The sequence below is a fragment of the Gambusia affinis genome, linkage group LG02, assembly GCF_019740435.1.
Source record: "Gambusia affinis linkage group LG02, SWU_Gaff_1.0, whole genome shotgun sequence".
Lineage (NCBI taxonomy): Eukaryota > Metazoa > Chordata > Actinopteri > Cyprinodontiformes > Poeciliidae > Gambusia > Gambusia affinis.
The window spans coordinates 18,502,244-18,515,248 of record NC_057869.1 but is presented as its reverse complement, the minus strand read 5'-3'; the positions used below and the strand labels follow the sequence as shown (position 1 = coordinate 18,515,248).

Sequence of the window (13,005 nt, the reverse complement as noted above, 5' to 3'; positions counted from 1 at the left end):
AGCGCAACGATTTTCACAGAATAGGAGAGGACAAGTGTACGTTCATGGGAACAGCTAGATATTTCATACCAAAAATAAAGATAGCAGCCAATTCATGCAGCGGATGTGAAGTATTTTTGGAGGGATTAGGGAATGAAATTCGGTGATTATTAAATATGTGTGTGCAAGTGCATGTAGCAGTGTAGATTATAGTGCAGGGAAATGAGTTACGTGTGGCTCGTTGATGTTAAATATGCACATTCAAGAGCAGGAGGGTCATTTGGGATTAATGAGACCATGGTATCATTTTAAGGCCTTGAGGATTTCAGCAGGCATGTGAAGAGGAGTTTATATTTTCAACAAAGATAAGAAATGCTTTCCTGACCAAAAACACAAGGTTAAAAATAACATTAGGGGAGTCATCTCACTGGGATGTACGGTAAAGTAAGGATTCAAACACGAGGATAAGCTCTACTTGTAAAGGGATCTAAGAACTGCAAACGTTTCTAAAATATCCCAAGAATTATGTTTAGCAAAGTGCAAATAAATATAGCCATGCACACGGAGGTTCAAGCATATGCAGCCCTTTTTTCAGACGCTGGCTCTAATATCAGCACCGCTTAATTTTTACAAAATATAAAGTTTTCTTTGATGGTGACAAGAGAGATTTGTTTTCCCATCAGCACCTTAAACTGACAGGACACCTTCAGGCAGACAAATAACTTAGTAGTGTTTGTCTTTAAAACTGGGAGCATATTCACAAAGCTTCAAACTAGCAAGCTTTGTTCAGTAGTCCAAGCTTTCTTCCAAAAATAGTAAAAAGAAAAGAAAAAAACGTCTGGGTCCCGGAAGACTTTTTTTTCCCCCCTACCGTTTATAGCATCTTCCACATTTAATGGCACCCCTGCTGACAATGTGTAAAACCTCACAATAAGACCATGATACCTTTAATCAAAGTCTTATTATTCAGAGGTGGGAATAAGATCAGCCAGTAATGCAACTGCTTTTGCTATTACTACAAATCCAAACATGCTAAAAATATGTTTAGCAGAAGCACACATAAATCACATAAATATGACTTGCTTTCTCTTTGATACTCTTCAAAAGGGCTAAGACAAGGGAACCAGCTGTTCAAGAAAGGTGGCTGTAAGTTGGTTTTGCCTAAACCTGCCAATCTACATATCTACAGAGAAAGAAACTATAAAATAAAACTAAAACTGTGACAGGGCCAAATGAAACTTGGAAATGTAGAATTATGCTACGGCAGCAAAAGCCACATTTATTTTGAGAAATGTTACACTTTACCAGAGGTGCTACTGAATGTGGAGGAAGTTGTGCTTAAAACATAACTCCACTCTGCATTTATTATTATTAAAGATACTTTTTTTATCCTAAGAATATTACGTCTGTTCATTCTGACCTAAGCTGAAAATTACTAAATGAAAGAGTAAACTATATCATTTAAAATCTCTCTTACTATAAACAATAAAGAACTCGTCTTTTGTCAGCAAATAAATAAGAAAAGGTCCCGACAAACATGAAAACCATTGTTTTTAGTCTCAGAAAACCTGTTTACTGTGTATTAGTTGGATCATTTAGCTGGCCATGACGGGGTGTTTGTGATTTCTTGTCTCTGAAGCATCTTATGTTGCACAGCTCGACATGCAGCCTCACTGTTCTCATCTTTCACCGTAAAATCCATATTAATGAGGGGAATACCACTGAATTTGATGCTTGGCTGACATCTACGTTCAGATTGAAGACTATTTTAATTCACTTTCACCAAGAACAAGTGAAGCAGTCACACTGACACAGCAGCAACAACAGCTAGGGGGGGGGAGCACAGAAAAGCAGTTCACTTTTCAAGTCACAATTTCATTAAATCCAACACATGCACAATCCCCACAGACAGAGTGCTTGTTTATCAATGCTGACATCGTGCCAAAAGTCTTCAAAAGGGAACGTCATGCAAGTTTTCTTTGAAACCTAAATTGATTTGCATTCATTTTTACAGTCCAGTTTCGAGGGAAATCCAATTTCACAACTTGATTTTCTTCAAACAAGCATCTCCAATCTGTCTCAGTGTCTGTGGAAAGCTAGCTGTGTGTCAGTATGATGAAACATTTGTAAAATCACATGTTAGTTTTATGGTTTTAAGACTTCTCTTCCCATAAAGGATGATGGAAAATTCACACATATTTTAAATTAAGTGCTATTCCCCTCTATGCATTAACAAAGCAGTGGCTGTTGTTTAAACATCAACAGAATAAGGGAACTAATCACCAAACACTTGTTCATATAGATTATTGCTCATTCACCGACTCAAATAAAACAAATATATATAGAGATAGATATACTTGATGCACTAAGTGACATACTTTCCCCTCCTTGTTGTTGCTGTGTTTCTGAAAAGAAAATACAGTTACGTAAACATCACTGGAGTTGTGCAAATAAACATTGAGGAATGGAAACACTTGGGTGGGAGTGGGCTGAATATGAGAGCAGCTGCGTTGAGTGTGAGAACGAAAACCACATTTTTGAGTTGCTTCTGATTTGGAGAGGTGAGAAGAGGTGGATGAGGACCGAAATTAAAAAGGATATACAGTTCTGCTGACAATCTAACAAACACTCATATACAGTTCTGCTGACAATCTAACAAACACTCACACTGAGAAAATAAAGTGGGACTAAAGACATTTCGACAATAGGTGAATAGCGACCTGCTAAAGAAGAAACTTCTATTTCTAAAAAGAAAGCATGTCATTCAAACAATGAGTTTGATGAATTTTAAAGGTTTAATCATTATATATATATATATATATATATATATATATATATATATATATATATTAGCTTGCAAGAACATAAGGAAATATACAAATCAAAAGTCACTTCCACCTTTGTTCGTCTCCCTCTCTCTTGTAAATAAATGGGGATCATATTTATTATTTCTTCGTATCAGTGGTGTTTAATGGGTAAGTTAAAGGTGCGGTCTCTGTCCCAGAGACATACCAACACATAAAGTGAAAATTATACGGATCTCGCTTTATTACTTACTTGCTAGTTCAAAAATGTCTGGCTCCTCCCTGGCCAGCTTCTCTCTGGCCACATCTGCGATCGGCCCAAAGATAACCACTGGCCTCAGGAATCCAGCTGTGATCCCACAACACCAAATTAACAGGGCAAAAACATTTCAGTTAAGATCTGTTTACATGAGGAAACCAAGCAGTTCTTTCTGAAACTTACTGTTTTTATGAGCTGTTATATTATATCTGAGTTAAATAAATGACATTATAATATGCAGAAGCTTGAAATCTGATACCGCACTTACTGCGGTAAGTGCGGTATCAGAAACCTTACCTTCCCTCAGCACAACCCTCTCATAGGCTGGGAACTTGGTCTGAACCGGCTGAGCCGACAGGTCCTCCCGGCTTTTCCGCAAATTCCTCTTAGAACTTCGCAACCCTCTGAACCTCCAGAAGTCCGCTCTGTCGCCCCCTGGAGTTTTAGGAAGGGTGTACTGCACACTAGACAGCTGCTCCGCTCTGAAAAAGAAACACATTAGGTTATGATACAGTCAAAAATAGGTAAAAAAAAAAAAAACAAACAAAAAAACACAGCCTTAGAAAGCCTTGGTAAGATAAAGGCCTTTCAGACTGATTATTATGTGCAAATGTTACATAGCTAGTTCATAAAGGTTTTGCCATAGTGAACAAGCACATAAATTAAGATTAAACTAAAGAAACAATAAACCTTGCAGACAGAGTTGTCTTTCATTGCTAATTTAAATACAAATAAATAAGTTCACAGAGTATTTTTGCTTTAAATTACTTGATTAAATTAGTGCAAGTAGATGGATGGAGATCAATAAGTATTACCAACAGGGACAAGAGGTAAACTGATCAACCATGGTCAAACGTTTGAAACATGTTTACATAAAAAGTCTTAATTTCGTCATTTTAATAGTTTAAGATGGAATACTATGTAGTTTAGTAGATTGGATGTCAGTGATAAAAAAATAAATTCAGCCACAATGTTTGTCACACAGACAAACATACAAAATGCGCAAATAAAAACAAACAAAAAAAAACTTACCGTATAACATATTTTGTCACCGTTTATCTTGCTGTTTAAACTGGAATTAAAAATGTATTTTAAAGTTTCTTTGATCATTTTTAAATCACTTTGTTAGTTTTTCAACTTTTATTTGCTTGTTCTATTGTTTTGGGGTTTTTTTTCATACTTGATTTGATCCACCTGGCTGTACATAATAACTTTGGTTCACGTAATTTATGAATAAACTGACATTGTTCATTTCTGTGTGCAGAACTGTACAAACCAGCAAGATGCAGCTGAATGATTTTCAGTGCAATATCAACTTCTCATATCCACATACTGAAGAAAAAGTGCTAGCTAAATTTCACACAATGAAATCTCCCAGTTTAGGAAGCTATAACACAAATTCATTTAAACAAGATGAATTTGGATAGATGGGTCAGAAATTATCTCCACCTATTTTACTTTCCTAATAGTCTTACATTTACAAGCATGTTCCTTTACCTCCACCCCTGCTAGTCGATTAAGTCGCAAAACAAGCTGCGTAGTTGTAATAGACCACAAGACTCAACTCCTATTTTTTTTTTTTTACCTGTTCTTGTTGGGAATGATGCCTCTTTCCACTTCTTGGTGATTCTTCCCAATGCGGATAGCGAGCCAGGAACCCAACTTGCCATTGTAGAGCGTATCTACCACACGGAAAACCTCGCCCTTGTTAAAGCTCAGGCCGTACGGAGATTCCTTTTCATACTCGAAATGTGTCCGAATGTAGAAGGAGTCGCCAACGTCCGACTCCACAATCTTCCTATACACTGAAAGGAGACGAGAAAACAACATTACCACTGCTGATGCCACATATTGTTTTGGTTCTTTTCGTGAGTTCATCCAACTAAAACCAGTAGTTTAAACGTACCGTCTTTTTTCTTCTGTGCCAGAATGGTAACCATGTCTCCTCTTGGGAGATCCAGCAGAAACAGAACTGCCTCTTCTCGGATGATGTTGGCGAAGTCCACATTGTTGACCTATAAACATAGAAAAAGCTTGAATTTCTGCTGCTACAACAGGAGAGCCATGTTTAAGGTGCTGGGACTTGAATGTGCTCTGCTGTCATTTTCCATTTTTTGCATTTTGTTATATGAAACGGTCCCAGCAGGAGCACAACAGAGAATTCTTATAATAACCAAGCAGCCTTCTGTCATGGCCTCCTACTGCTGCACTAAACACAATAAGTTCTGTTTATTGACTCTGCTTGAGGGGCGGCAGGGGAATCAGAAACACATGGACTGGGTCAGTGAACCTCAAAAAGACACTTTTATCCTTCCCAGAAACAGTAGGGCTTGACGTCTTTATCTCCTCTAGCACACCACGACCAAAGGGAAACCACCTAAGGAGGGAAAACAATGTCCTGGAAGTCTCAGAGATGTGTTTGTACAGTCGGCGGAGCGCACAGAGGCACAAAATAAGGGCTGCAGCCTACAGTAGGAATCTTCTTCATAAAGATTTAGAAAATTGAGGCTGTTAGTTTGCTTCAGAGCGGTTCTAAAAAACATGTCAGAGAATGAGTGCCGCAGTGACATAAAGAAAGCTGCCGTCATCCCATCAACAGAGTTAAACTAGTGTTCTGCTGAACAGTCTGTCAACTGTTCTGAGGTCAGAAGTGAAAGAACGACCTCTATTGTGTCCTCATTCTGGGAACAACGGGAGGTTTTGACAGGAGACCGATCAAGGGAATGACTCATAAACTCACACATACATTGTTTCTTTATTCCCAAGTTCTTTTTACAAAGAAGATCTACTGTGGCTGTGTACAACATAGTTTCACCACTTGTTAAAATAAAACTCAGTGCGAAGCAATGTGTTGTCTATTTTTTGACACCAACACCAGATGCTCTTTCCATTGAAGCCATGTGGGTTTATGGGAGAAAGAAGGGAGTGAAAAACTCAAAAACTCTGATGCCAACATTAGTTGCTGAAACTTTTGCTTCAGACCAGACGTCTGCTTCATTTCCCTCCCTGAGACACCCATCATATACATGCAAACTCTGAAAAAAATTGTCAAATGTTTACAGGTTATTTTGTGCAAAAACAACTTTGTTCTGCAAGAAATGCAAGTTGTGCTTAAATGACCATAGATAGAAAACAAGAACTGAAGAGAAGGGAGTGTAGCATACCCTGAGAATCTGGTCCCCCTCCTCCAACCCCTCCTTGGCAGCTGGACTATCCTCTAAAACTCCTGCCACAAATATTCCCACGTCGTTCCCCCCTGCTAACCGCAGCCCAACACTCTCTCCCTTCTTGAATTTGACCAACTTCATACTTGGCCTGCAGGAAAAAAAAAAAAAAACAGGAGGGAGAAGAAAAAAGAAGAACAAAAAGGTCAGTAAATAAAGGGATTTCAAAACTACCCTTCTAGGAGATCACTTTCAGGATAATATCACTGACGTGGACAGTTTGTGCGCTCAATTTGGCATGAACTTCATGCTGCTACTGCACAGATGTGTTCAGTGACTTGAGAAACAGAGGGATGGTTTACCTGAGGATGCTTTCGTCATGAGCGGCGCTGGGCACCGGTGCATCAGAGGGGCTGACAGGCAGGTCTACATCTGGCTGACCAGGCTGTGCATAAACTGGCTTTGGTTCTGCAGCGAATGCAAACACAGGGAGTGGTTAGTGCACTGCAACAGCTGCGGCATACCTGGCCAGGAGCATGAAATAATAATGGTGTAAAGGATAAGGACACGTGTTGGCATAAGTTGTAAACATTGGAGGGCTTAACTTCTGATGTTCGAAAATGAAAAAACACTTAAAATATATTTTATTTCAAGTATGAACAAAGTAAATAATAAATAAATAACAAAACACAGCCATTTGACAGCAAGTGGTTTCCTTACCAGGCAGCGGAGGTAACTGTTTGTCATTGCTGGAGCTGGCCTGGTCGCTGGCCTGAGACAACACGCCATCATCAAAGAGTTTGACCGGTGTGGACATGCCCCCTGGTTTGGAGATGCGGTCCTCCTCTCGACTCCGATAGCTGAAACAAATAAAACAAAAACATTTCAATGTTTTGAGGACTTATAATAGCAAGGGAGACCAGTTTATACCGATCTATTTGGCGAAAAAGTTGGAGGTTCCGTTTTTTTGGTGTATGTGTGTACAAATGAGCTCTTTGTTTAGCAGCTTTGCCAGTGCAGACATTGGCAGGAAGAAAAAACAAACCAAAAAGGAAACTGCACAGTACAAGGACTACGTCAGAGGACACATTACAGGGGGGAATGAAAGAAAACACAATAAGTAATTAAAAGAAGGATGTGCAACTTGATGAGGGAAAAAAAAGACAATCCAACACATTCAACACCATTTTAAGTAGTTAAGATGTATTGCTTATTGCTTTTTAGGAAAAATAAATAAATGTATAACTATATTCAAAATTGTAGACTAAAAGAAGAAAAATTTAAAGTAAGAAGCACACAGAGACGGAGACTCCTAAGACAAACTGACACTTTCCACTACAGGCATCTGAGAAACGTTGCTAAATAAACAAACATGTGTGAGTTCAGCGGGTTGTGTGATAGAAAAACTATGCAGCTTAAGACAATGCTTGGATGCCAATCTGATCACATGACTCCCTGCCGCCACAGTACTCGAGTTGTATTCAAAAGCCTCTGAACAAGAATGAAGGTGCAGGCCATGAAACCAGCACAAAACTACACACCATCCCTCACGCCTGTCCAAACTTATTTTCCTCCTGCAGTTTCAAAGAAAGTACATGCAGAACACAAGCACTTCGTCACAAATATAACACGACACGGCGCAACGAGACAAACATGGAACAGTCCATTCATTTACACGTAAATGACCGTGTGCAGCCTTCAAACCTACTCCACCAGTCGTTGCTCTTTTCCAGGTCCCTGGTTTCCTCACTACAAGGCAGTTTTACAAATAAACACCAGTGGATTTTTATGCAAGTGGGACGATACAGCAGCGGAGAGGAGGAATGTTGAGGAGGAAGAAAGGTTAATGAGTGATGCATCCTGAGCAAACACAGCAGAGCTCCAGCTCTGTGTGTGTGCATCCGTGTGCGCCAAAAAACATGAATCAAAACAGAGTGAGAAGAGGAAGGGCAGAGAAAAACACACTAGAAGGACAAAAAAAGAGAGAAAAACAGAGTGGCCCGAATGTTCTGCTTTTTGCAGCAGAGCGCTGCTAAAAAAAGGCACTACGTTGACAAACGCTGTTTGACAGAAGCCTCTGTTCCGTCCCCTCGCTTGCACATTTCCATAGCATTGGTACATCCAGAACAGCTCAAACAAGATGGAAAAAGTAAAGAAAGATGAATGAGTGTAAAACCAGGTCCATGCTTTACAGAACTGACAGCACAAGTGACACGAACCAAAGAGCCTTCCCAAACACAAAGAGGGACATTAGCAAGATGATAACGATAAAAACTACACAATAAAATGCTACTTACGCGTGTGCATCCTTAAGTTGAACCATGATGCCTTATAGAAATTTTTTTTTATCCTAATTCCTTTTAAAAGCAGCATAGGAAGGGTTCACTGATAAACACTCGATGAGAACGTTTTTAATGATGTATTTAGGAAAAAACAGGAGCAGTTTTCCATCTTGGTGAAAAGAATTCCCCAAAGCCTTCCAGCCAATCAGATTTGTCCAACCACCCAGGATGGGGCAAAGCACTGTGGGAAGTATGTCAAATTCTTTCAACCCACTACCCTTAACAGGGAATAGCGACAGCATTCATTTCAATCTTTCTAGTGACAGCAAAATATTATTATCACCAAATAGGAACAAAAAAACCCTCCAAACTTGGCATCAAATTACAAAAGTTTGTTCATGGAAACAGTCAAGATCATGCTGTGCAAAAAGCTCAAAATAAACGGACATGAATTCTCCATTCTCAATCTGAGCAGCAGTGTTCTTATTTTACATTAACACCACAACATAGCACCGAAAAAAATGGCTGCACCGAAGGTTAATCTACTCAAAACGACATAACGGACTAGCAGCTAAAAAGCCAGTTTAACAAGCAGCAACGTACTGACCTGACATCTTGCTAAAGCAGCAGATGTTTCAGAGTGTGAGTGTGCGTATTTTGTGTGTTTATGCCTGAACGAGTAACCAGGATCACAGGCTCAAAAAAAAGACAACTTCAGCTTCAACGGGACGCATTAAAATGAAAAATGATGCAGCTTGTACATATGCAATATTATCCAGATATGACCTCACATTGCAAAGGACAAATACAACACAAACGTATCCTCTGAGAGACGCAATAAATAGTAAGTCCTAAAATGTAACCATAAAGACAGAGCTGGAGCTAGCATTAATTCATTTTCTTCATTAAAATCACTGAGCTATAAGAGATTTCCCTGCTGTTTCTCCAATCAGCATGCATCCATTTATTCGTATTCACATCCATATTATAATTAGGAAAACACTAAAATTGGACCAAAAACACAAGGTCATGTTTCTACATGATTTAACAGCATGTATAAAAGAAAACTGAGTAATTAGGCTCAAATTCATTTAAGTTGTTTTTATGTCCCTCCATTATTCAAGGGCAGTAAAACACTAAGGGATGCAATCCCATTACAGAATCCAGCACCGTTTGCATTTATTTTCACCGTTGGTAAAGATCTGCCCGAAGCCTGAAAAGAAATTGTTCCTATGGAGACTTGGTGACGTGATGAAATTTTTTCCCCTTACAATGAGCTTACAATCTTTTTCCACTGCACATGGTTTCAGGAAAAAAAACTTTGCTCCTTATCCTGCCTTGATTCAAGTTTTTAATTATTGATTTGACTATTATTGATGCCACTGTTTCAATTGTCCTGCAGCCGTTTCTTGACGAGTGAAGATCCAGACAGATCTAACTTACTTTAAGGCATGAAGAAAGATTGATTAAAAACAAACATTTCTTTTTTTCAATAAATATTTTAACAATTTTTTATCAGTAGCCTCAACGTTTTTGCATACAATTTTAATCCAAACACATTTTTTAAGTTGCCTTTAGGTCTTTATTTTATTACTTAAGTTTACAAATTTTCAAGATGCCATGTAAGGATTGGAAAATTTCCTGCTTTGTCTCGGCTGTTATCAGCCTGACAAACATTTCCAGCTAATTTATGACAGCAGTTTGCTACTTTTGTTAATTCAAGTGACTTGAGATTCATTACACTAAATATCTTATAAAATGGATGTAATTCTATGGCCTAAAGTCAATCCAAGGAGGATGAAATACAGCTGACTTGAATAGTTTCCAATGTTCCTGTACCTCTCAGTAAAATCTTGTTTGCAAAGTTTGGAAAACATGCAAAAATGAGTATAAACAACTTGTTTTCTAGTACAGATCTCTGGTAATCTAAGAATAGCTTTTTGCATGTAAGATTTGCATATAGGTGATAGTTTAAAAAGAAAAAAAAGACAACTAAAAAACACGTGGCGTATTGATGCCCCACATACAGAGGCTCAACTCCCGACCTCAGAACCTTTCCTGCATGACACCAAAAGTAAAAATGTTTGTTCACTTCAGAGAAATCAGTAACATCCCATATTGCCTTTTAGCAACTGATGACATAATGTGGGTCTGTTACATTCCCACATCCTCTTTTATCAGGCTGATTATAAACCTGTTCCACACCCAGGTGGTACATTTAAACTGCATTTAGAAACAGATTCCTACCAACTATATTCTGCAGTCTGTGCTTTAGGGGTTTGACTGCCCCCCACATTCAAAACAATAACTCAAGAGAAAGTCTGAATGCGCAGAAGGAAACAGCACAGACACATATCAAAATGTGTTGATGAAATGATCATCACTGGAAATAAGCACAGAAACAGTAAAAGCACTAAGCTGAGGAATTTCGCACACAAGCCTGCAGTCCAACAGCAGCTGGATTGATTTCTGCTCTCTTCTGTCCCACAGAAAGGCGTTACTGGAAGCCACTGATGGCTCCACGGGGAGTGCGATGGTTTATGCGCGTTACGTCTCAACATATTGATTAATGAATTAGAGCTGCAAGGTGCTTACTCAGCACCCCCTCACCTGTGGGTGTGGACATGATGTATGGATTAGGTGTGAACACATGCACACGTGTCTGCAGCATCCCTTCACCATATCTGCAGGCATGCGTGTGCCTCGCTTACCTGCCGTTGCTTATCTGCCGAGGGGATTGGCGGGGGAGGTCTGCGGTCTCCGGCCTGTCAGGTGAGTGTGATTGACCTATCCCATGGGATCGGTTGGAATGGTCAGATGTCAGCGAATGGATCTCTGAAATGTCTTTCCATGCAGGATTGATCATGTATTAGTTGAAAGTAAACAATCATTTCACTTATTTACACAGCGCTTAAAATATTTCATCTTGTGGAACTGCTGGCAAAGGTCGTAAAACCCTTCACCAGCTGCGTCTAACGAGGCGGTGCTACATGGCTGTTGTCTCACCATCTCTGTCTGAGTTATTGGCTGACGGGATGCTATCATCAAGGTCGGGAATGTTGAGCAGCGTGGCTCTTTCATCTCTCTGCACCACCATCTTCAGCTTGCCCTTTGACCTCTCGATCAGCTTCTTGGCATCTATCAGCGAGAGGTTCTCTGTAACGGTGCCATTGATCTGCCAGAGGAGGAGGACCAGTTTCAGAACAAGAAACTAAACAGACACACTGCAGAGTCCACAGTGTTCCTCACACAGCAGTCTGACTGCTCTACTGATGAAAGGAGAAAATATGCTTTAATACCCACCTCAATGCCTAAATTCTACTCTACAGATTTTACTATTTAACTGCATTTTCTGTGACCTTTTTGTAGGTTGGAAGGTAAATTATACACTTACAGAAAAGGCAGAAGAAGAAAAACAACACGAACATCTGGTTTACTTTAATATAAACTGGGCAACAGTTCAACCCACTGTGTAAGCCACATTTAGCCAGTGAAAACAAAAGGATAAAATATTTTTTTTAAAAAGGAACAAAAGAGACCTTATAATGTGATGTTTTGCTCTGCTACCATCTGGCCAATTCCTGCAAAGACTCACCTTTAGCACAACATCTCCCTCCCGGATGTTTCCATCTCTGGCAGCCAGGCTCTCTGGAGAAATGTCTTTCACGAAGATGTGGCTGGCCAGTCGTAGGCCATATTCTGTTTTCAAAGGTGATAATCATAGCAGCTTTAAAGTAACAGCTTATTAACAGTCTGAAACAAATCACTTCAATGTTGTGAAACTCGAATTCACAAACAAGGCAGAGCCTGAAGCTCTGATGTTAATTTCCACACATATGGAAACATGCTCCCACAAAGCAAAGTGATTCTCACTGAGAAAATAAAAATGCCAATAAGCCTTCATGCTTTTCAAGCTCTTATGATAAATGATATAATAAACTACAATTATAAAAATTGTTTTTGGTGATCAAGATAAACTTATGTTTTTATTGAAGCCTTTTAAACATCACAAAAAGGAATTAAATTGCAGAATTCAACGTCCTCCTCACTTACTGGCGACCCTGATAAAGATGTACTAAAGTAAATCAGCAGTGTTTAAATGCTTAAACACCCTAGGAGAAAAACCAATCTCACCTTCATTTTTGCGGGACTTGACCAGGGTGACCTTGGAGGGCTTAGAAGGAGCAGATGAGGAATGTGATCGGTGATCAGATCGTGGTGAAATGCTTCTCTCCTGTGAGTTACTGTGATCCCGCCTCCCGCTGTTGCTCCGCTCCCGGTCGTGACGCCTGCCAGGGCCTCCGCTTGTGCCCCCGTAGGCACTTTGGCGGTTCCGATCGCCCTGGCGATCGTAACCATCGTCCTCATCGCTGTACTCTTCCTCGTGCTCGGACATCGTCTCCCGGTCGCCGGGCTTGGAAACTGGGATTTGTACTTTTCTTTTCCGACGAATAGTCTTGAAAAAGTAAAAATAAAAGGTGTTTTGATTGTTAATAGTGGTAGATAATAAATTTTCC

The 13,005-nt window shown here is 39.6% G+C and overlaps 1 protein-coding gene across 15 annotated transcripts in view; it reads right to left on the bottom strand.

The window, feature by feature from the left end:
* tjp1a (tight junction protein 1a) overlaps window positions 1-13,005 on the bottom strand; it is a 108,954-nt gene that overhangs the window by 15,873 nt on the left and 80,076 nt on the right. For 9 of the 15 annotated variants that reach the window (XM_044100316.1, XM_044100347.1, XM_044100298.1 and 6 more), the window contains 13 exons: window positions 12,623-12,944; window positions 12,084-12,187; window positions 11,495-11,663; window positions 11,200-11,332; window positions 6,927-7,066; window positions 6,569-6,674; window positions 6,207-6,357; window positions 5,997-6,077; window positions 4,949-5,057; window positions 4,628-4,847; window positions 3,340-3,524; window positions 3,037-3,132; window positions 2,358-2,384 (listed from right to left, as the gene is read on the bottom strand). In XM_044100316.1, the coding sequence (XP_043956251.1) occupies window positions 2,358-2,384; window positions 3,037-3,132; window positions 3,340-3,524; window positions 4,628-4,847; window positions 4,949-5,057; window positions 5,997-6,077; window positions 6,207-6,357; window positions 6,569-6,674; window positions 6,927-7,066; window positions 11,200-11,332; window positions 11,495-11,663; window positions 12,084-12,187; window positions 12,623-12,944 (1,843 nt within the window). The remainder of the gene's footprint in view (window positions 1-2,357; window positions 2,385-3,036; window positions 3,133-3,339; window positions 3,525-4,627; window positions 4,848-4,948; window positions 5,058-5,996; window positions 6,078-6,206; window positions 6,358-6,568; window positions 6,675-6,926; window positions 7,067-11,199; window positions 11,333-11,494; window positions 11,664-12,083; window positions 12,188-12,622; window positions 12,945-13,005) is intronic. The other 6 variants (XM_044100339.1, XM_044100393.1, XM_044100401.1 and 3 more) reach the window with 3 other exon arrangements.